Below are 24,754 nucleotides of genomic sequence, written 5' to 3' on the forward strand. Positions count from 1 at the left end.
AAGGGCTGAAATGCAGCAAAGCGAGAAGAATGAGGGGGTTCTGCACCTCGACCATGTGTTGGTTTTATGCATGGACAAGAAAAAGCCCTAAAGGTGCTTTGATTCTTCCCTTCCCAGTGGGTCTTTGTGCCCCCGTCGCTCCTTCCTAAACCTTCCCCTTCCTAAATCACTGCTGGAAATATATTGGGAGCTCCTGCACCTCGGCCCAAGAGTCTAGAAGGGACTTGAGGCATTAAAGAGGATGCTCGGGGGGTTTAGTCCCCATCTAGAAGGGACCTGAGGCATTAAAGAGGATGCTCGGGGGGTTTAGTCCCCGTAGCAACGGCGTTTTGGGGGAAAAGTGGAGGATTTGAGGTGTTTTCTCATTACCGGGGGCACCTCCAGCCGCCTCGTTGCAAAGCTCAGGTTTTGTAAAGCAGCGGTTTGAGAAGCGAACGGGGATGAGCGAAGCCCCTCATGGGAATAAAAGAATCAAAGGAGGTGATTTAGATAGCGAAATAAAAGCGGATCGCTTATGCCAAAAATCCCCCTGTTAGTGTTTGTCCCAAAGCGTTTTGCCCCAGGCTCAGTCCCCACGTTATTTTTTGCCTTTAAGCGACAATTCGATGGGTTTTGACGCAGAAAAAGCCGCAAATCACGCGCCGTTTGGAAAACTAAAGGTACCGTCACCAAAGCTGAGGGATAAACCTGTTCATGCAGGAAAATACAGTGTGTTCTGAATTATCTCAGAGGTGAGAAGACACGTAGCAATGAGGTTTGAACAACACAAACCCCGCAACATCAAACAGCACCCACGAGGTTGTTTGGAACATGAGGAAATCAAGACATAAAACCCCCAGAGCTCCAAAGAAGCAGGAAAAATCCAATGCTGAGCTTAAGCCGGGCTTAAACTGCAGCTTAAGACCTCGCACCTTTGAGTGACCCTCTAAAACCTCCAAACGCGGGTGACAAACGGGGTTTCCTTGCGCTGGAAGATCCCACAGAGTTAAACTCAGGATCAGTTCGCGTTGATCTAGAGCTTTAGGGCTGAGATTAATCGGCTCGGAGGGGAAACTACGTGGTTTTAAAAGTCCTTTACGATAAAAAAAGAGGCAAAACGGGTCCTTGCGAGGGCCATTTTTTGGGTGTTTTTGCAGCGTTGTCACGGAATACGAAACCCCCGCGTCATTATTCCACTGCCAACACGTCCCTTAAATACGTTGCACCCAACAGCCCCAATAAACAAGGAATGGGAGCCACAATATCTTCATATTAATTAACATATAGCTATGCATATATGGCTGTTTATATAGGAAAGATCCCGGCGCACGCGCGCGCTTGCTCTCTCTATATATTTATAGCTGCTGAGTCTGCACGTTGCCCCTGGAAAAGCAGCTGTGCCCTCCCACCGGCCCAGGGACCTTAAACTCGGTTTTAAGCGGCTCTGAAGCGTTACGAGGCACGGGGGGGCAAACCACGGCTTACCCCCTCCAATCCAGATGTGCCACCGCTTACTCCATCGCTGCAGCACCCGCTGCAATTAAGAAACCCTAACGAGGGTTTGCGCCCAAGAGCCATTGCGAGGGTGAAAACCCCGAGTTATAACGCGACCTGGAAAGGAATTAATGTGAGCTCAAGGTGCTTCGCACCCCTTGGGGCTCAATTTTGCTGCATTCATTGAAGGTTTAACAAAGAAACCAGCACAGATGTTACCCCGATAGATGAAGGCGGTGACACAGGTCCCTGCGTCGCTCTAATGCGGCTCCATCGCGGGGGTGTTGGGTGATGGGGGAAGCTTATTCACCTGCAAAATGAAAGGGAGGAGCCAAAAAAGCAGCGGGAAAAGGGGGAGGACACCCCCAATTAAGTTCTACTTGGATTTATTGTCTAGAATTCGGCAATTTGGGGCCATTTCTGTTGGACAGACGCGCGAGCTCCAAACTCAAAGAGCGGCCGCTGGATCCCGGCCAGAGCAACGAGAAGAGATTTCAACCTACAGGCAACGCCGCTATTCAATAATATTTAAGTCTTAATTATATTTTAAAGCGGCCATTTTATATATAAATATATATATAAAAAAAAAAGAAGTTCTATGATAGCGCTTTTGTAGTTAAAGGTCTGTCAACATTTCCATTTTAAACCTTCATTTCTAGGGAGTTTATAATTTGGTCATAAAAATTCATTCTAGGCTGGAACTTGGCATAGAGGGGCTCAGCCTAGGAGCAATATTTTTTATTATCCAATTTGGTTTAAATTGGTTTGGCCATTTTTAAGTTATAGGAGTGTAAAAAATAAACGTTTACTGGTTTCAGATGCCTCGCCGAGCTTGTTATTATTCAAAATTAGCTTTCCCCTTCCCACCTCCAAAAAACACCTTCAGTGAGAGGTGGGAGATCTCATTGCATTCTGCTGACACTCCATGAGTTACAATTCGCATTAAGTCCCTTCTTTCCACGCTAACAACCCAACGAGTCGCTTTTCCGCGGCCCCGCCGCATCCTGTGCCATCTCGCGCTCCACGTCCAGCTGCAAAAGCCTTAATTTGGAATGAATAATTAACTCCGGCAACCTGCGCGCCTGTAAAACAACAGCTCGACCTTCCAGCGAGATGTTTCTCTGTAGAATTGTATTTCGGCTGCGGCAAATAAAAGGAGCTGCAGATGCGAAGCGCGGGCGGCTCGGGATTCCTCGCCGCGCCGTTTCGGGCGTCTCCTCCCATTTCAAACACGGAGGAGCTCACGGAGCTCACGGCTCAGCTCTCCGAACCGCTCGGGTGCAGGATGGACGCGAGGCAGACGTGATTTTGCATTCTAATGGCTGTGGGTTTAATCCTCACCCCGTCGTTCGCATTTGCGGCTTTTTGTGTTGGTATCTGGCTGCTCGATGTGTCCTGGGGATCCAGCCCTTTGCTCCGGGCCCTGATGACAACGGGGTTTTGGGGTCACCTGGGGACCCCCGGAGCTGAGAGCCGATCGTGTCCCATCGCCCTGCAAGGGGCGGCTGCGGGTCCTGCTCTTGTCCAGCCGCGGCGAGCAGCATTAATTACCCTGATTATTAAAACTCCAGCTCCCAACAGCTCGTACCTTGTTAAATGGGAGGGTGTGAGGAGCCCCAGCTCTTCCAGAAAACACCAAGCGCGGTCCCGCTCCGGCCCCAGACAGGAACGTTTCTACTGGAGGACAGGCCGTTATTTCCACCATTTCCATTCCTTCTTGTTCTAACAGGTCAGATCAGGCTGAAGCTTCTCAAAGATTCCATTATTACCTTTCCCAGTGTTCTTAGGCTGCTTGTCTGGCTTCCCCATGTAAGTGTCGGGAATGAGATCTCGAGAGACAGACCCTACGGAGGCCGCTCCATCAACGCACAAGTGTCCCTGTACACACTCGTATTCAGACCGAACACATTGGGGGCTGGGCTGGGACGTCCCTTCCCATCTTCTCGTGGGGGTAAAGGAGATGAAAGATGTCCTCACCTCGTGCTTTACGCCATGGCGGGGAGGAGAGCGGGACGGCAGCAAAACAAGCCTTTGATATCAGAGCAAAACGAAGATGCTCTGTGGTAAAGCAAATGGGCACAGGCGCTTTCTTCCTCTCTCGACACACCTGCCCACCTGCTTCACTACGTTGTTCTGCTGCTTTGCATCGCCATCTCTTGTCTTGAACGATGTGAGGAGCTTCAGCCACTGACAGAGCTGTGGAGATGAGACTCGGGCCTCGCACTGTGGAGCTGGTCCCTACCCGAACCTGGGACGGAGACGCGCAGGTCCAGAGGGATGGAGATACACGGGTCCAGAGGGACAGAGACGCGTGGGTCCAGAGCGACGGAGACGCACGGGTCCAGAGGGATGGGGTATGAAGGGACCAAGCCGCACGGGCCCAAACCGCAGCCCAGGATGCCACCAGCATCCAGAGGGATGGAGATACACGGGTCCAGAGGGATGGAGACACACAGGTGCAGAGGGATGGAGACACATGGGTAACCAAGGGATGGGGAGATACACGGGTAACCAAGGGATGGGGAGACACACGGGTAACCAAGGGACGGGGAGACACACGGGTAACCAAGGGACGGGGAGATACACGGGTAACCAAGGGACCAAGACACATGGGATGAAGACGTTCAGGTACAAAGGGACGAAGCCATATGGGCACAAAGGGACCAAGATGTGCGGGTATGAAGATGCACGGGTACCAAGGGATGAAGACACACAGGTACAAAGATGCACAGGTTCAAAGGGATGGAGATGCAGGAGTACAAAGATGCACAGGTACAAAGGGATGGAGATGCAGGGGTACAAAGGGATGGAGAAGCAGGGGTACAAAGGGATGGAGAAGCAGGGGTACAAAGATGCACAGGTACAAAGGGATGGAAATGCAGGGGTACAAAGATGGGTACCAAGGGATGGAGATGCAGGGGTACAAAGATGGGTACAAAGGGATGGAAATGCAGGGGTACAAAGATGGGTACAAAGGGATGGAGATACAGGGGTACAAAGATGGGTACAAAGGGATGGAGATACAGGGGTACAAAGATGGGTACAAAGGGATGGAGATACAGGGTTACAAAGATGCACAGGTTCAAAGGGATGGAGATGCCCAGGTACAAAGATGGGTACCAAGGGATGGAGATGCCCGGGTACAAAGATGCACGGGTACAAAGGGATGGAGATGCCCGGGTACAAAGAGATGGAGATACAGGGGTACAAATATGGGTACAAACGGATGGAGAAGCAGGGGTACAAAGGGGTAGAGAAGCAGAGGTACAAAGGGATGGAGATGCCCGGGTACAAAGACAGGTACCAAGGGATGGAGATGCAGGGGTACAAAAATGCACAGGTACAAAGGGATGGAGATGCCCGGGTACAAAGGGATGGAGATGCCCGGGTACAAAGTACATGGAGTATGAAGGGACCAAGCCGCACGGGCCCAAACCGCAGCCCAGGCTGCCGCCAGCACTAACCCCGTCTGGCAACGCCACGACAAAGCGCCGCGGCACCGCGCGTCCCGGCACCGCACATCCCGGCGCACATCCCCACCGGCGACGAGGACCGAACAGGCCCATCTTCATCCGCTCCACATCAGGAATAATCTATATTCGTTTGGATTATACAAGCTCCAAAACACACCTAAGCTTCAGTTCCACATTTACCCAATCGCAGAAGCCATTTGTTGCCTCGTATATTACAAAGCAATAGAGATTTAAGGGATAATGGTCATGGCAGCAGAGTATACAAAGCAATAAACTGCTTTTGAGGTTGGTTAAATGCCAAGTGATGCTGAGGCCTCAATGCCATAAACATTATTTCTATTATATGACAAGATAAGAGGATACAATAAACCACAAAGAAGAAAAATCATCTCGTGGGCTCGTGAAAGTTGTGGGCTCGGCGCTTCTCGGACCCGCGCCAGCGGCACCTCGGCGGCCCGGAGAATCAATTGTTAAATTAAGGGGGGGTTTAAAAAGCAAACGCTTGTTGGAGGAAATGGCCTGTGTCACTATAGCACGGGAATCGGGACCCGAGCCGTGATTTCTGTCACCTGTAAAAGGCGAAATGGCAGCACCGGGGCAAGTCCGGCTCCCAGCGGAATGTATCCGGTACTATGGCCCCTCCGGTAGTTTGGGCAACAGGAGTGGACCAAGGGTTTTATTAATCAAGATATTCCTCTGTTCCAACACTTGGGAAAGCCTCAAGAACCCAGCGCCTTCGGCGCAGCGCGGAGGCACATCTGGCTATTAAGCCTGTATCAGCCATCGGGCACTTAAGCTGGGTTTAAGTCTGGTTTATAAAGGAAAATACGGAGCCGCGCACCCAGTGACTTCCCTCTGCTCGTGGTTAACGAAGCATCCGAAGGCGCTGCTGTCCTTCCAGCCCTTTGCTCTAAATGCTGGAGTTTTAATTACCTTACGTTAATGAGTCAGAGTTGTACTTCACTAACACCTTTCAGCTTTAACGGCCACGCTGAAGTTCACGGCCAACACCCGCTCGCCTTCACTCTCTGTGTTCTAAATGGGATTAGAAGATTTTAGTATCGATTCGATTCCTTTACACCCAACAGGTTTGACAAAGGTGGGTATTTCGGAGGTGGATTTGCCCCCGTTTGCCTTCGGGGGGGCAACACGTCCCTATTGGGGAGCAGAAGAATGTGTCACCTGTCCCCCCGGAGCAGAAGAATGTGTCACCTGTCCCCGCGGAGCAGAACGCAGCTCAGCGCCCTTGGGAAGAATGTGTTTTAAAAGCGGCGTACGCGGCGCATTTGGACTCGCTGGTGGGGAGCGACGGCGTCCAGAAGCCAAAAATAACGCCCATTCAAGCCCTAGCAACCAAAACATGTTTACGCACGAGCCCAGATGATACGGGGGGGGGACAGCGAGAGCTGCTCGTCTATTTTCGGTGGCCGGTCCCTCTTCCCCTTCCCTGAAAAATGAGCTTTGCAGCCTCTTTCTGCATAGAAACAGCGAAGGGAAGGAAGGAAGAAAAGGGGCGCACGGCACAAAAGATGAGGTTGGCATCGGCTACGCCGCAAAAGAAGCGACTAATGGGTCGAAGAAATTACACCTGGAAGAGAAGGCTTTTTCCTACACAAAACGCAACCAAAGGTCTTAATGAACCTTAAAGAATGAAGCTCATTAAGGCGATTCCGCATGAAGAGGCCGGTTGGGGTGGGTGGTCCACGGCGGCTCCTCGGGGGTCGGGGTTTGGTGCCAAAAGGCAGCGCGAGCTGCTGGGGAAACAACCGCAAATCGGGGTTATTTGTGACATTCCAAGCTACCGGTTGTGTTGCTCAACAACCCAATTTGACTCCGCTTGGCCCAGGAAGCGCAGACCCAGCGTTAATTTGAGATGGTCCATCCAAGAGGGTTTGGATGGTTCTGGGTACCACTGCGCGCTGGTAAAAGCTCTTTAAGAGATTCAACGTGGAGCTGATGCGCAGGATAAAGGGCTAAAAACGCACCTAAAGCAGCGGGACGCGCAGGACAAAGGGCTAAAAACGCACCTAAAGCAGCGGGACGCGCAGGGAGAGGCTTCAAGTTCGATCCGCAGGGATGAATTGAGCAGCCAGAAACACCCGCAGCCAGCAGGAATTCCACGGGAAGATCTTCTAACAGACACAAATGAACCAGATCGGCAGCCGAGCACGTTCAGAATGGAAATAAAGCATCATTTCGCCTACCCCAACGACGAGAACAACTTCACCGAGGGCTGCGGCGACCCCTGCGTGGCCGGGGATGTTCCACATCATCATTATTTAACGCACGCTCCGGTTTGCAGAGGATTGAAGGACGTTCTAGGAAAGCGCGCGCGAGGTCAGGTTGGATCACCATGAATCACGGCGCTCTGAATTACCCGGATTCCAACATTTCAATATTAACATGAAGAATTGTCAGAATTACCCATAAGCAGCAGGCTGGAACAGCGAAAGGAGGAAGCAACCACCTTTATATGCCATTTGTGGGAGATTGGGGGAGATTAAATTTAAATACATTGTTGTTTGCCTTAATTGCTTGTTTGAATCCGATTTTAAGGTTGTATGATTGAAGCCCTCACGTCATTAAGTGCTCAAATACAGCTAATACATTTTATAAATGACTCGCGCAATTTCACAGGCAAAGAAGTTCGAGATAAAAAGCAGCCTGCAAAAAATAATCAGGAAAAGGGGACGATAACCTGCGAGTGGGTAGAAAACGTTGCATATGAGACTGTGCCAGAACGGCCAAAAACGGGGACGTTCTGGGTGTTTTTAAAGAGCCCCGAGTCCCCACGTGAGGTTTTTTGGACCCGTTTCTGCGCTATAAAAATCAAGCGGCACCAAATTCCCGCACGGCCTCGGGGACACAGAATTATCATTGATTTCAGCACAAAATGCGTTGGAAACACTGAGGAATTAGCGCAGGGGGTCCATTGGACCCCAAACACAACAGTTTGGCAACACGACACCAGCCGGGGAAACAAAACGCGTGCGCGTCGCTTCGTAACTAATTAAACGCCGTAATCCCACGCGGCAAACGGCATCGGAGCGTTTTGAGGCCGAAACGCTTCAGGACGGACAAAGCCAATTAATTCTCCAGTTTTGAATGCATTGCGGTAAAACATCCCTGGGTATAATTGCGCGGTGTCCCCGTCAATACGTGTTGAGCCGCCAAGAGGCTGCGGCACCGGGGAGACCTTAAGCTCGGCCTTGGGAAAGCACCGACGCAAGACTAAGTAAAACCTAATGCGTTTCTCAGCCTAGAGAAAGGTTGCGCGGCTGAAAACGGGACGCGACTCATTCCCCGCGTTGGCCCCGGGAAAAGCGAGCGGGAGTTTGGCGATGCCGGAGCCAACTCGGAGGGAAAATCCACAATGGGGCTTTTATTTTGGTGCTTTTTTATAGAAGCTTAAAATAGAGCGAGGCGGTTGGGGCTTCGCGTAACACAAACCGGCGAGCGCCGCATTCTCAGCTGCTTTAGCGAAGCCGCGGTGGCTTCGCCGCGAACACACGTCCTTTGGTGAAACAGCCTCGAGAACACAAGCGTTATCAGGGGATATTAACGCAAGATGAGCGTTTTCTCCAGGAAAACGCCAGCGGAATGAAACGCGCCACAAAGGCGGCGGGTTTGGCCGCTTTGGAGCGGCCGCGCTGGCTCGTAAGTGGGATTTACACCCTGCGAACGCTGCGATCTGATCACCCGCGGTGATGGCGTAAAACACCCGCTTTAAACTCTTCGCCGGAGCGATAAAACAGCCGCTTTGATTCACGGCGCCGCGCGCCCAATAAAGTATCCCGTAAAGGTACCTGTCCGCAGCCGGGGGCGTTGCACACGAACGGTCTGTCGTCTCCCATGGTTCATGTGATGGGCTCAGCTGAGGAGAGAACAGAAGGAATTGTTAAATAAGCTCAAAAAATGACAAAATACCAAGAGGAGAAGCTGTAATTAACCACCGCGGCGCCAGTGGGAATGGGGATCCCTGCGCGCCACGCACAATAAAGCGGAATGAACCCAAAATTCAACCCGACTCAGAATCAGATTTCGGAGGGTCCGGGTGCTTCTTGTTGGCGGCTCAAAGGGTTTGTGGGCACCAATGAGTTTGAATCCCACCAGCAACGCTACAAAGGGCCAAGGGGCTTTTGTGTCGTGTCGCCACCCGCGAGACGGGGACAACGCTCATCACCGTGAAATTACAGCTCCCACTTCGCCCTCTGCTCCGATTGCCCATAGAAATCAGTGTCGCGCAAGCAAAGCCGGTGACAACCTCCATACGGGGGGTTGGAAAGCACGTGAGCAAGAAGCGATCAAATAAATCCAAGTCCTCTCTATGTACAAGTTATATTTTCAATGGGAGCGAGCTCAAATTTGTCATTTAATTAATTAAGGGATTATAGGAGTGGTGCTCCGTTTTACAAGGCAATAATCTGGCTCCCTAGTGGGTAAACTAGGAGGCTGATGGCAGCAGCCGTTTATCACAGATTATAGCCAAGGATAACAAAACGCTCCGGCCTATTATGCCACGAGTGAAGCTATTCTTATTAATAAAAAATAAGAGTAAACAAAGTAACCCCCACCACCTCAAACTCCACAAGCAACGGTTCCCTCCGCCCATGATGTTTTTATAGCGGGACTTTAAAAAGCCATAAGAAAGCCAACGCGACCTCTCGGGGCTTCGCCGCACAAACGCGCTCTGGCTCTTGGGCCGGTTGCCGCGGCCAAGAGGAGAAACGAGAGCAGAATGCGGCCAAAACGCAGACACAGGCTCCTTTAGTCAAGTCCAGCGCGTTTCCAACCATTAATCCACGCAGCGAGAGGGTGGGGAGGCTTGTTATTTATAGGAGCTACACGAGAAAGCGCTCCAAGAATGCGGCCTTGCGGCGGCGCGCGCTGCAGAAAACGGCCCCGTTTTGCTCGTATGAAGACACACAAATCAATTATTGCTTAATAAGGAAAAAAAGATGATTTTTCTATCAATGCGTGGCTCAAATAGGCGGCTACAAAGGGTGGAAATCCCCTCCGCGAGGCCGCGGAACGCGTCGGTAACAACCAAAAGCTGCGGGAAAGCAGCTGCCAGGTTTTCTTGGGCAAAAAGGGGCGAGACGGCCGCGGCACTTCAGCCTATGTTTGGATTTATTAAGCGAAACTGCAGGGCCTGTGCAAACAGCACCGCACAAAGGATAAACAGCCCTCTCGCGAATGGAACGGGCCGGCGGCCAAAACGCTCCCTTAGCAGAGGAGAAGCGTGGTAATAAAGGGAATAAAGATGGGTAAGAACATCACCAAACCGCTGCAGAAGCGACGCGGGGCTTTGCAGAGCTGGAGGGTGGGAGGAGATGACAGCAGCTTTGCAGAAATAGATGGGATCCTGGCAAATGTGGCCCTGGAGGTGACGGTGACAGCGCAGTCTGAGCGGGGATGTGTTAAACAGATGGGACTTTTTACACCGTCCTGAAACTCCAGCGAGGTGGAAAAATATCGCGGCCAAACCTTCAAGTTTGAGGCACGAAAAGCTGCAGCTCTGAATAAACCAAGGGGGATTGGACTAGATGATCTTTTGAGGTCCCTTCCAATCCCAAACATACTGTGATACTGTGATGCTGAGTCCTTCACTGGCCACCCCGCAATCACTGCTCCTGCTCTGAGGAAATCACAAGAGAAATCAGAGCAGACGCAAAGGAAACATCAACTTGACGAGTTGTTTTACCATCGCCTGCGCATTTGGTGGCTGGTTGGACGATGATATGGGGACACAAACCAAATAAAAGCCAAAAATTGCCATCTTGGAGCTTGATTTTCCCCGTCCCGATATTACTTTGCACCCATATTCCTTATGCATAAGAGACAAGGGAGCGGGAGCTGCCGCTGGTGTTGTCTGCCAAGGCGAAGCAGATGCAAGAGTCGTTAATTCAAGACTTAATCCCTATTTAATCACCGGTTTGGTGAGTTACCTGCCTAGAAAGCAAAGGCCACAGGTTTGCGCTCCTGGAGGTTCAGGGGTTTGCGTTTGAACGGCGCTTTGGTGTCTAAATAACTATTAAGAGCCCCAGGAATGAGCACTTGGAGGTGGCAAACGAAGCGAGGCATCAAGTTTTAGTTTGTTCTGCAACTAACCACAAAAATCTGCCGGTGCGGTGAGGAATCAGCTCTGAGATGGCAGCAAAGTCCCCAAAGGTCTGTTTGAAGATGGTTTAAATCACTGCGTTGCGTGGGCTGAGGTTGGGGATGCGTTGATTCCATGGACAAACGGATCTTATCGTTAAACACGCAGCGTGATAACGAGGGAGGGAGAGCGCCCAGGGCACCCAGCCTGATGCTGTTTTAATTAACGGGGGTCAGAGATCCGTCCTTAGCGCTGTCACAGCCAACAGGAGGAACGTCGGGGTCTCGCCACCTCATCTTTATGCTCCCGATGCATACAAAAGCTATTTGAGATATTAAAGAAATGGATCAGCTGGCACTCACGTCGTGTTTGAGAATGGGGAGCTGGACAACAAACCCAAAGCCAATGGCACTTTGGGCCACCCGCCAGCGGCTCCAACAGGCGAACAAGCAGCTCCATCCAAAGACAATCAAAAATAGGGACCAACACGCTGCAAAAACCTTCAGTTTGCTTCATCTTGCAAGGCATCAGGAGGATTCGCTCATTCTTTAAGGAAAGATTTAGGTGCTTGTTCGCTACGGAGTATGACTGGTGTGTACATCCACGTGCTCAGATTTATATCGCATTTAGGCAGGATAAATTGCTTCAATAAATTCTGTTCTTAAGAACAGGCGGAATAAGCAGATGATTGGATACCGGGAGCACATTCCCATTCCTCTCCCTGCAGCCGCGGGACAGTATTTCACCGTTCTGATGATTTTTAGCAGGTTGGAAAGCAAAGAACCGCAGACGGATCACTGAAACGTGTGCTTCAAAGTCCTACCGGCGCAGCCTTGACGAGCAGCTGCGAAACGCAAAAGGTATTTCCAACCAGAACAGCCTGTGCTCCCCAAGTCTGGACGCGGTTTGTTTTCTCCCTCTCTTAGCTTATTAACTCATGCAAACAACCTACAGGGTATGTGTCTTGAATCCTGGCAGGAACAACCCCAGGTTCCAGTGTAGGTTGGGGAATGAGCTGTTGGAGCGGTGAGAAGGGAGCTGGGGGTCCTGGGGACAGCAGGGTGACCATGAGCCAGCACTGGCCCTTGTGGCCAGGAAGCCAATGGGACCTGAGGGGGGTTAGAAGGGGAGGGTCAGTAGGTCAGAGAGGTTCTCCTGCCCCTCTACTCTGCCCGTGAAAACAGGGTTTAGTTCAGATACTATCAAGATATACTCGGGGAACATATATATACATATACACACATATATATATAATATATACGGCCATAGCACCCTGAGAATGCCTGATCTGGGAAGCTAAGCAGGGTCGGGCCCGGTCAGGACTTGGATGGGAGACCAGCTGGGAATCCCGGGTGCTGTGGGCTGAGCCAGCATTGGGCCCTTGTGGCCAGGAAGCCAATGGGACCTGGGGTGGGTTAGAAGGGGGTGGTCAGTAGGTCAGAGAGGTTCTCCTGCCCCTCTGCTCTGCCCTGGGGAGACCACACCTGGAATCTTGTGTCCAGCTGTGGCCCCTCAGTTCCAGCAGGACAGGGAACTGCTGCAGAGAGTCCAGCGCAGCCACCAAGATGCTGCAGGGAGTGGAGCATCTCCCGTGTGAGGAAAGGCTGAGGGAGCTGGGGCTCTGGAGCTGGACAAGAGGAGTGTGGAGTCTCCTTCTCTGCAGACACTCCAACCCGCCTGGTTCCTGTGTAACCTCATCTGGGTGTTCCTGCTCCATGGGGGGATTGCACTGGATGAGCTTTCCAGGTCCCTTCACCCCCTGACACTCTGGGATTCTGTAACTATTTACCACTTTGGACCCATTTTGTCCTCTCAAAGTTCAAACCGAACAGGAGGAGGTCTTCATGTTTCAGAACATATTCCTATTACCTTAAATCGTGTATATCTAGAGCTAATTTGAAACTAACCTGTTTGTAATTCCCGGCAATCCAAGGCAGCCGCGAGGATCCCTAATCCAGGCAACGAACCACCACCTCGTTATGAAGTTCTAGAGAGGTTAAAGCGATGCCCAGGTTCACAGATAGGATGATGTTATCTTTCGAATTAAAATATGTATTTTACCCACTTAAACAGGCTCTGGGTCCTTACAAGAGCTGGAGGGGGAGAGGCTGAAGGTCTCTGCTGAAAGGTGAAGCCTCAAATGAATGGATTTGCCCACCAGATCCTCTGGTTTTGACGAAGAACTCGACTGGGACACTGATCACGGGCTAAGCTGGTTTTGCTCACCTCAATAACCAACATTTCCACTTATTTCCAAGTTTAAATTCTCCCTGCAGCTATTAAACTCAGCCCATATGCTGCTTCCCCTCCGGTATCTCAGTCCATAAACTGAAGTGGTCCCAGAGCGTGTTAACTAAGCCATTAAGACCAAACTAGGCCTGTTCTCCTAGTCTAGACAGACACCTCGGGGTAATATTTTAACTCCCTTAAAAGGAATTAGACACATTACACGGTCAACAGCAGCAATCAAAGCCCAGCCTTCCCGAAAGGGATTTCCCCCAGGACGCGTTGGCACCTCATGGAACCGCTTGAAAACTTCCATTTGGAAGCGGTTTCGCGAGAAGCAGGACGCCCGTTGGCAAAAAGCACGTTTGGAATTGCCCGGTCCTTCCATCCGCGATGCTCCGTAGCCTTTAAAATCCTCTGGTTTGGCTTTAGAGACTCCGAGTAGCCACGGTTTTGATGGGCGGCGTTAGTTGGATGCCACACGCTCAATTGACTCAAGTATCGTCACCCACCGCCTCACTTTCCCATGCACAGATCACCACAAATCCCCCCATCCTGGGGTAAATAAACCAAGGGATGAGCAGCCTGGGGTTTCTGTTCTTTGTCGAGCTTTTCCAGACCCGTTCCAACCGAATCCCTGAGGTTGAGATCAACTTAAGGCTGAGATTTGTACATCCAAGCCAAGACTCTTCTGGTTGACAAGAACCACGAGCAACGGGTTGTTCGTCCCCCCAAGGACGACGCTGGGGTTCCCACCAACTGGAAAAGCGCTTTGTTTTCATGAGCGACTCAAGTTTCCATTAAAACAAATAATAATGTGCTTCTTCCTTAAATCTCGGCGTCGAGATGGAAGAAACTCCCAGGTCATTAATGTTGGGGGATAGAGTTGCGAGGAAAAATGCTCTAAAAATAAGGTTCTATTGTTGTGCTCACATGTGACTGTTGTTATTGCCGGAATGCCGCTGCCCGAGGCTCTTGACGAGCTCGGATGCTTCGCATCCCAACGAACCCGCAAAAACGGTTGCGCCGCCCGTTTGCCGCGGCGCAAACGCGCCCCGAGTTTTACCAGAACAAACACACTTATGGTTTATTCCCATAAATCATCAGGGTAAACTTTGCATTAATACGACCACAAAATTAAAGCTGGAGGCTGCAGCGACTATGAAACAAAACCAAAAGAGCGGCAGAGCAGCCTCCTAAAAATAGGCTTGAAGCAGAAGAGGAAAGCAAAGCAAAGCGCTAACGGGAGTCTCGCTCCGCTAAGATTTACTCACCTAGGAAGACCCGAGTGAAGAACGAGCTGCAAAATGGGTTAGAAAGGGGAAAATTGCTCGAAATAGGGGCGTCGAGAGAAAGGAGGCGCCTGGGGAACCCACTGCAAGCTCAGCGTGGCAGCAAAAGGTGCGGCGTGGAAACTAAAGGGCTGTTTGCAGCAGATAAAGCGGTGCCTGCAGGTACCATCGAGCCACCTTCGCTCTGTGTTCTGTCTGCGCATGAGTTGATCTATGGTTATTTTTCAGATTCAGGCCCCCCGGCGCCCTCTTACCCCTCAGATTTGCAGCCTCCGAAAGAACAAATGACTGTGTTACAAAAAGGGATCATTTAGGGAACGTCAGCGTTGGTTTTCAAAGGTTCACCAAGTTTGTGGTGAGGATGGAAGGAGATGCGGTGAGGAAAAGCAGGATCGGTGCTGATGGGGTGACCGCAGCACCCAGAAAAAGGCTCCTCCAGGGGCTTGAGGATGAGGGGGCTCAGTGGAGATGGACAATGTCACCTGCAAGCAAAGAGGGGAGCGGGTGGCTCGGTGTCACCGCTGTGCCACTGCAGGACTGAGATTGGAACCGCTTCACTCTCCCAAATAAAACTCACCCTTCAGAGTCGGGTCTAAAACCCCTCGTGGACACCAGAACAAGCCCAAAGGGGCGAGCGATGCAGAAAGTGTTTGTGGTGGGCTCAGGGTGTTAAACAAAGAGTTTAAGAAGGGTGGAGGATGCAGGGAGAGCCTGGATGGGGAGGAAAATCATTGTATTTAGCTGATAGCAGGAGGAAGGCGGGAATGCATCAGGAATGGTGTTCTTATCCTAATCATATTTAGAAGAATAGGAGAAAGAAGCCTTCCCACAGAAGCCTTTGTCACCTGGGGTTATTGCGGGCGCCGCGACGGCTCCGGCCGACACGACTCGTTGCGTTCGCGATCAATCACCGCGCTAGAAAAGCTACAACCGGAGCTAAGAGTTCACTTGTGATGAGCCGGAGCTACGTGGGATTAATTCTCAGAGACTAATGAGTGGCGAGGTCGCCCCAGATCAATTTGGGTAACGCGGCGGAGACCTGGGAGCGGCGCCAAGAGCGTTAACAAGCGGAGCCGCGCTACAAACAAGCCCATTCACACGCAAACGGCGCTCGAGACGCAGAGCGAGCCCCAAGGACAGGCCGTATATGCTGGACTTGGGGGGGAAGAGATAAAACCCACAATAAATGAGATTATTATAGATGGTGCACAGAATCTGGGCTGTGGAATATACAGGATGGCGGGCGGAATGGTGATTGCCGCTGGGAGTTTGTCGCAATCAGAAACCAAGCAGCTTTTTGGGGAGAGAATGCCAGACTAAGGCATTTCTACTCGCTAAAAGAGAAGGAAGTCAAAGGCACTGGCCCAAAATAGTACGAGATTTCCCACTAAAATGCAAGGAAGGAAACGTGCTGCTTTGAGACCGTTCCAGGAAAGGCTCTTTATTATGCTGCTAAGCGCACTCATTAACAGCTCTCCGCTCCTTCCTGCCCATCCAAACGAGTATTCGGGGCGCTCAGCAGGTTGGGATCAGCGCAGAAAACACGTGGAGGGGACCCCAGTCCTGCCTACACCTCTAGGCCGGGCTTAAGCGTGGGCATTCCCCACACTGTTGATGTGAAACACCGCGGTGGCGACTCACAGCACCGTAAGCCATCCTAAAGCAGGGGGACAAAATAGGCTGAGTTCTTCCTTAAAAAGAAGAGAAAGCCAAGAAACCGGGTTATTTTAACATCTCGGCTCCCTGGGTGCAAGTTCAGCTCTGCAGGACAGAGGGTGAGGTGCCCAACCTGCTTTTAGGTGTTTTTTAGAGTCTGTTTGGCACTTAATTTCCACTGGGGAACGACTGCGGACTCGCAAACTAAATGAGGGACTTGGGAACAAGCCTCGCTCCGCACCTTTGGGTGCTTGGGTCTCTGTTTGAGGTGCTGTGAAAGGCTGGAAGAGGTGACCAAGCTTGTTGCAAACACCCAGGCTGCTGTTAGTCCCGGGTTTTGCCTTTAAGCTTCTTCTTGGGCTGCAGGGGAAGGGGTGAGAACGTTTGCTTTGCAACCAAAAAGCTACAAGAGAGCTTAAAATTGGCTGGGAAAGAAGGGCCAAAAGCTGCCGCTGTAAAACCCGCTTTAGAGGCAGAACGTCCTCACGCTTTATAAAGCAAACGCAACTGTATAAACTGCATTATTGGCAGGGAATGCGCCTGAAGGAAACGTCTGACATCCACAGCACTGAACAAGTGGTGCAGAGTTAACCCACAGAGCGGAGTGGGAGCGAAGTCCAACCGTGCACTGGCTGATTGTGCCTTTCTGGGTGCTCAGCATCGCTCTGGATGGATCCCCATCCGCAAGAACGTCCCCAAATACCATAACACCCACCTCAATAGCACCAAAAACGTTCCACGTCCTGGCTTAAAACGGCCCTGGAGCTTCACCAGCTGCAGTCGCTGCCATCAGGAGGAGTTTTGCTACCAGCCATGACATTTGGCCCTAAAATGACTTCAAAAGCAGCTCAAAGGGGAGCAAATTTAAGAGAGGAAAAGGGTCAAGCCTCCCGTGAAGCCGCCGAGCGACAGGCCGGGGAGGCATTGTCGGCAAAGGGAATAACACAGGGCTTGAAGCAGAAAAGCTTAGAGCAACAACCAAGAGCTCCAGGGGCTTCTACCAGCTACACAACGGAGCTGTTTATGACCCTCTTGCAAACAGTGAAGAGTTTCCCGTTACCATACCAAAAAGCATCATTTGTGAACGCTGCCTCTCCACACGCAGGACAAAAACCATTAGAGAAGTGTCCGGGCGCTCTGTTATCTGTTGCTTCATCCAGGCGTTGGCTTAACTACTACTACAAGGTTCTACAAAACATAATCAAACTTGCCCAAGCACAGTTACTGCTTACAATATGCATAATATAATTGAATCCTACTCGATTTATTCAACAATAACAATTTTGACCATCACTTATTACAGAAGCTCCGTTGTCCGACAGCTCAAGGCGCTGGCTGCTCTCCAGATCTGATCCGGCCCGGGCTCCCATTTCGGAAGAAGGTGTTGGGGAATGTCTCGTGTCATCTCACACACCGCGGGCAGCGCTGAGGACGGAGAGCGTGGGGTTTTTAAACATCTATGGGGAGCATCATGGTGAGAAAAGCAAAGACCGACCACCAGAAGCTCAAGGGATGCGGGAGGGTCTGCAGGACGTTCTGCTCTCCGACGTCGAGCCAATGGATGCTCCTCGGGTTCCATCGCGCTGACCGCACGTGTCCTCCTGCTGCTCCTTTCGCTGTCGCATTCCTGCGGGAGAAGAAGCTGCTGCTCTTCAAATACCTGCTTTAATCCTGCCAAACATCGCCGGAGCAGCCGTAACTTGGCAAAACGGCCTCCGAAGGCGGGCGAGGTTTCTCTAGTGAGGTGCCAGGTGTCAGATTTCTAATGCCAAAAGGCATCTGTGCAAAGGGTTTCGAAGCCTTTGATGAAGACGAGGCCAAATCCAACAGAAAGCAGCAAGTCAGCAGCTTCCCCAGGCAAGAAGATGGAGAAAGACTGTCCCTAAATCACCGTCCCATTACTCATGAGCCAAAGCTGTGCTGCTTCTCCCCATTTCTGGGGGCAAGATGGACTCGGGGGGATGTCCCCAAGATATTTACACCAAGACGCAAGGGAGAGACCAACCTGCAAGAGCCCAATGGAGCAGAACTCCCTGGCAGCCCTTCATCAAGTCTTTGGTTGGGGCGCCTTGCCAGCTCGCATCAAATACAACAAGCAGCAAGGCCCCAGGCTCAGTTTATCACCTACTTGTTCCTAAACCTCCTCCTAAATGGGAGGAACCACTTGGAAATCCCCATGTGTTTGCACCGGGGTCGGATGAGCGTCCACGTTGCTTCCGCCACCCCCAAAATCAGGCTGAACCCCGTGGTTTTAGCAAGGCGCTGCTTCATTAGCGACGATCCATCTTCAGCTGGAAACGTCCTCCCCGCAGGGACAGCGGATTGCGAGAGATCTACTACAGCACAGAGAAATAACTCACGCTTAAGAAAGGCAGGAAAAGCCTCCGAGACCCACTGTTGCTTGCTGAGCGGGGACAATTAGAAGAAAGTCACGACGAGCCTTCGAAAATGCATTATTTTTACCTAGGAAATGCCTAAGTGACCTAGAAACCGGAGTTTCATTTCCTGAAATTATTCAGCCGCTTAAGAGCCCTTGTTTCAATGAAAAAGAAAAAGCTGCTGAAAATGGGACATAAGAGCCCAAGTCAAGCTTGAACATATTTTCCCCACAACGGTGCGTGAATAGTTTTAAAGGAAGATCAAAGTCAAGGCTGCGCGAGTTAAGAACAGCAGAGTCTCTTATATAAGCGACTACCTATGGATAAAAGTCTTTGTCAGTGAATTAAAATCACCCAAATAGCACCAGCGAGCCAGGGGACAAACGGCACGACACTCCCACATGTACCTGTGGTCATCAAGGGGAGATATCTCGTCTCACCTGTGATTATTTACATCACACGCGGGTGGTTTTATTTATTCAGCATTCAAAGGCGCATGCGTTTGATGGGCTCGTTATCTGATATGTGAGCCCTAAAATCAGAGGGGAGCAAGAAATATCCCAAATAGGAGCAATGTCTAGAAAGCCGGTACGTTAGAGGGGGTTGCTGGAGCGGAACCGTGTGCTGCCGTCGGAATGACGGCGCTTTAGCGGCAAACAAAGCCATGATCTTCTATATATAATAATTTCTATAATTCAAGATCTTACACAGGTGAGGGATACGGCATCCTCAACGTGGATCATACAAACAGGCGCTCTGCGCGCATTCAAAATTGGTGAACATAGGAAGGAAAAGACAGGAATACGGGGTAGAAAGGTGATAAATAGAGCGAACGTCCCTCAGGAAACTCCTCACCACCTCCCGCAAAGAAATATAGACTCACTTATTAAAAACGTTGCCAACACGGGACCATAACAAGGTTTCTAATCCCATGAAGGCTGTAGATGAAGTTCCTCAATTCCATGTTTTCGGGACTCAACGGTTCATTCCAGGAGCCCCTCGGTGACAATTTGCCTTCGTGTCTCAGCTCCCTCTGCTCCTTCTCTGCCTCTATTTTACCAATACTCACATAAAAGAGGAATGTTCCTACCAGCAAAGCAGCAAAGCCGTGACCGGCTGCCAGGTCGACCTTCAGATCCCGCTCTAATAGCACGAGGCACAAAGAACCTTCGTATTCCGCTGCAAGATGAATTGGCAAAGCTTCCCCTACCCACACGCAACCAACTTCACCTTCGTTTCCCAAACCTCGGAGCGTTTCCAGCACCTCCAGCCGCAGACGCGACCAACTGTACCGCTAGAAACACGTCTATTTTAACCGCTCGTTATGCTAATTGCGAACATCACCTGCGTTGTGATTTGAAGATCTGTCCCCTTCGCCTCAGCAGCCTCAGCACCAGCGATGGGTTTTGGCAGCGAAACCCAAGAGTTCTGCTCCGCAGCTGGTTCGCTCGCTTTGGAAACGGTTAAAGGGCACAGGGCAGCTTGCTATGGTTATTGTTATTATTACTATTATTGTTTTAAGTGGTAACAATGGTATCTGGAACGAGGCCTCATAATCTCCACGAGCTAAATAATCCGTAAGAAACGATGTGCAAGAAACGCAGCGCGTCCCCAATGGGGCGAACTTTGCGGCTTTACACCCTATTGAACTCCAGCCACAACCTGTATTTCCTACTAAAGGAGCCCCAATAGCTTTTTGGGGTGGGGAGAAAGGGAGGAAAACTCTGTGCGGCTTTTCTTTGAGGTGTTTAGGCTGCAGCGGCTCACAAAGAGCACGCCGAGCTAAAGCTGTTTATTCATGAAGCGGCTTGCAAGGGTTGGCACCGCGGCCCCAGGGCGGGACGGCGAGCGGCATTCCAGCCCCGTTCCAACCCCCGCCAGCCAAAAACCACGGCTTCTTCCTCACCACGACTTCAAGAAGCGGCCGGTGTCACCGGGAGCCAAAAATCCCGCTCCGCTCAATAATCCAACAGCGTTTCAATCCCTCCAGAGCAGCAAAACCATGACCGGCTGCCAGGTTTACCTTCAGATCCCGCTCTAATAGCACGAGGCAGAAAGAACCTTCGTATTCCACCGCAAGATGAATTGGCCTCGGCGGTTCCGGTGCTGAATTGATCCCGGTTCCAAAAGCAAGCGCTGAATTTTGGCGGGTGTTAAAGCACGTGTGATGTAAAGGCGGCTGCGATGAGACAAAACAGGCGAGAAACCTCTTGGATTATTATGAAATTGAACTTCGGAGGAGCAACGAGGCCAAAATCCCACGAGCCAAGACTAATTGGAGCAAAACACACTGTATAAAGCAGCTCTAATAGGGAGAACAAACCTGAGTGAGCAAATATGGACTTAGAGAGGAACTTCAGCTGATCCAGCACCTCCAAGGGCTGGAAACTGGGAAATCCTGATGCAGAGGATAACATAATAATCAATATTAAAGTTACAGGGGTAATAAATAATGAAGTTAAAGGAAGAAACAGGTCCTGAAGGTTTATTATTAAAAAAAAAAGGCATTTTGCCTTAAAATGCATCATATTTGGGTGCTAAATAACATGAGGAAGAACGGATTGGGAAATGCAGCCTCAATTCTTGGCACTAGAAACGCAAAGAGGCCCCAAGAAAGCCAGAAGGATAAATAAACCCAAACGGAACGCCAAAGAAAAGCATCACACGCGCCACAGTGGAACGTGAGTCCAAAACCAAACCCAACGCCGCGAAAAGCCGGCGCGAGGCCGAGCGCCGGCTTTACTAAAACCAGTCTCAAAACGCTCCCGCCGCAAAGAGGCGGCGAACGGATCCCAACGAGGACACGGCCCCACCGCAAACCCTCCGAAAAGCTCCGTGTCCTCTGAACCCCCAACAGCTCCGGCGCGTTCGCGGGGCCACGAGGAGGATTCGGGTTCTTCCTCCCCAACCATCCTCTTGCGCTTCCTCTCTGCGACTTCCCCATCTTTCCGAGATTTCCTGCCTCGAGCTACGGCCGCAAAGGCCTTTTCACCATCCTGAGAGCGGCCTCCGCCTCCTCCAGTCGGGCACAGAGAAATAGGAATAAAGACATTAATAAGAAGCTTAATATATATGTATTTTTAAGCCATATCCTTGTCTTTTCACCACCTTTCTGCACAGTGTATCTAAGCAATGACACATGGATTGTACGGCGCTTATAAGTTAATTCAGATTAGTACCAACCCTGTCAAACATATATAACAACGCTTGCAGGTGTTATTCTTGGAGAAGATTGGAAAATAAGGGACCTTGGGAGATAGAAAAATAGGTATAAATTAACACTAGAAATACCCCTAATGGGGGAAAGTTGAGACAGAGTGAAAGACAAAATACAAGTGGAAGGTTTAACACCTTGGCAAAGTTTTCCTGCCTTGAATCCGAGCGGAGAACACGGAGGGAACGTCGTGCTCAACGCCGGCTATTCGGTATCAGGAGGATATCGGCAAACTGGGAAACGTTAAGGAAAATACAGCGAAGCAGCTGGAGGGATTGATTACAAGGAAAGATTTAAAATAACGGAGTGGTAAATACGGTGGACATGATGATTTTTAACAGTTAGTCGACGGGCAGGTGCCAAAAGGGAGAGGAAGCGTTTAGGTATAACCAAAGGGCTGGCACGTAATTAAGGAAATCCACAGCTGTGTAAAGTTCTCAAAGCATCCAGGTCGATCTGATAGTAAAATCCTCCCACTTCTCAACTCCCAACCAACTTTTAGCATCAAAAATGAAGCGTCGGTCTGAGAAAAACCCATCCCGGCCACAGGAATCCCTACAAACCTCACGGGTGCCACGGAACCCACACCTTTGCTCTCGGTTTGTTTTTACCACTTGAGAGCAAACACGCTCTCCGGCGGCCTCCAGCCCACAAAGTGATTAACTGGCAATGTTAATTACCCCGCTGGTGTCACAGGAGGTGAATGAGAGCGTTCGCTCGAGGGAAACGAGGAGTGGAGATGTGAAGCCGGCTCGTTTTCCAAACGGGAATGTGGCTGTTGAATTCACCCACCTCCCACAAACTTCCCCTCCGCGTTCACACAGTGAGGTTATTCTTAGCTGAGAAAACCCCCATCCAAAACCAGCGGCCAACAAAGCCAGTGGTTGAGAGCTGCTGCTGAATTCCTCTCCAGAAATGACTGAGTTTTAGTGACAACTGTTTTCAAACCGCTTGCAAAGAACCAGACGAGCCCTTCAGATCATGCCCTGCAGAAAGTCCCTGCCCAACAAGCACCCTCGTAAGGCAAAATAGATCGGCGAGTCCACCCAAGCGTTAACGAGACTTTTGTGCTGCGCTCCCGAACGTTAAACTGAAATGGTGTCTTTAGAGGGAGCTGAGCAGGGAAAGAACTTCATAAAGAAAACTTAACGATGGGACTTGGGGAGGAAAAGGCGGCGAAGAATGGGGTAGAAAGAGGAAAACCGGACAAACCGAGCGGAACAAGGAGTTTTTGTTGTCGCACGTGTTTCATGTGGCACCTGAAGCGGCCGCTCTCTGTTCCTCAGCGAGGCCGAGGGGCTCCAGCCCAAGTTTCTGGCAGCAGAAACAAAATCGCTCTGAGACGTGACCGGGTTGTGCTGGCAAAGCCGGAGCTACCGAGAGGCGGGCGCACGGTGAAACCTCAATGCTGCCCTGAGCTCTCAAAAGTCCCCCCACCCAGGGGGAATTAACGGTTGCTTCACACTTAGGAAGAAACTATTAGTTCTCTAATTCTTGCTGTTTGCATTTGGGATGTTACTGGGTGCTGTGCGACCCACTGATCCTGCTGGGACAGGCTGAGCCCCAAAACTCCCCACACCCCAACCTACACCCTTCACCCATAGGCATCAATAACCTCTCCGCACCCTTCCCACACCAGTTTGCCACTGGGACACCCCCCGCCCCAGCTGCCCCAAAACAAGCACAACCCCCACACTGAGCCCCTCTTCATGCACAGGGGGACAGAACCCAAATTCAAGGGGTTCCCCTGTTTAACCCCTGAGGGCCACGTATCTTCCATGCCCCAGGACAACCCCATTCTCTTCAGGGTCCCCCCAGGACACCCCATATCTCTTTAGGGTCCCCCAGGACACCCCATCCCTCTTTTGGTCCCCCAAGACTTGCACACCCTGTATCACTTTAGGGTCCCCCAGGACACCCTATCCCTCTTTTGGTCCCCCAAGACTTGCACACCCTGTATCTCTTTAGGGTCCTCCAAGACACCTCATATCTCTTTAGGGTCCCCCAAGACTTGCACACAATGTATCTCTTTAGGGTCCCCCAAGACTTGCACACAATGTATCTCTTTAGGGTCCCCCAAGACTTGCACACAATGTATCTCTTTAGGGTCCCCCAAGACTTGCACACAATGTATCTCTTTAGGGTCCCCCAGGACACCCCATATCTCTTTTGGGTCCCCCAAGACTTGCACACCCTGTATCTCTTCAGGGTCCCCCAGGACCTGCACACCAAATGTTCCTCCACATCTACAACCTCCAAAGACCCCCCCAAGTTCCCTCAGTTCTAAGACTCCGCCCCACCCCCCCCAACCTACCCCTGGCCACAGTCCCTCAACACTCCCCAATACCTCCCCACGGTTCACCCCCAGAACCCCACCGCAAGACCCCCCCATCCCTTTAAAACCCCCCACGTTTACAAACCCCCAAGACACCCCCCCCATTTGCAATGCCTCAAACTCCCCCCAGGGCCCCCACCCCAGGAGTGCCCCCCACACCTCGTGGCTCCCCATCCTCCTGACGCCCCGTACCCCGCCTGCCTCCCCAAACCTCGACCCAAACCCCCCCACTTCCCCAGGTTTCCCCACCCCGGGGCCCCCTCGGCCTCCGGGCTCCCCCCTCCGGCACCGCCCGGGCCCCTCGCTGCCTCCACCAGCCCCGCCCACTCGGGGCGGAGCTTCCCCCATCGCGGCGCCCCCTGAGCCCCCATTGGCCGCGCAGCCCGCCACTCCGAGCTTAGCTGCGCGCCGATTAGCCGAAGGAAGCCGCCAATCAGCGCGGGGGCGGGGGTGGCAGAGCGGCTGCCTTCACGAAAACTCGGGGAGAGTTGTGTGGGGGGAGGGGTCGGCCGGGGCTCCCCGCGGCGCCCTCCGGGGTGGGGAGGGGGGCTGCCCCGCCGCTTCTCCTGCCGTCTTCCCCCGCCCGGGGCGGCACAACCGAGCCCGG

The 24,754-nt window shown here is 51.5% G+C and overlaps 1 protein-coding gene across 1 annotated transcript in view; it reads right to left on the bottom strand.

Annotated features, from left to right (window-relative positions):
• LOC308050401 (cyclic AMP-dependent transcription factor ATF-7) overlaps positions 1–24,754 on the bottom strand; it is a 51,799-nt gene that overhangs the window by 26,987 nt on the left and 58 nt on the right. The window contains exon 2 of the mRNA XM_080360508.1: positions 8,753–8,820. Coding sequence (XP_080216634.1) covers positions 8,753–8,800 — 48 coding nt within the window. The 5' untranslated portion in view covers positions 8,801–8,820. The remainder of the gene's footprint in view (positions 1–8,752; positions 8,821–24,754) is intronic.

This window comes from Nesoenas mayeri, assembly GCF_963082525.1.
Source record: "Nesoenas mayeri genome assembly, chromosome: 28".
In the NCBI taxonomy this organism is placed as follows: domain Eukaryota; kingdom Metazoa; phylum Chordata; class Aves; order Columbiformes; family Columbidae; genus Nesoenas; species Nesoenas mayeri.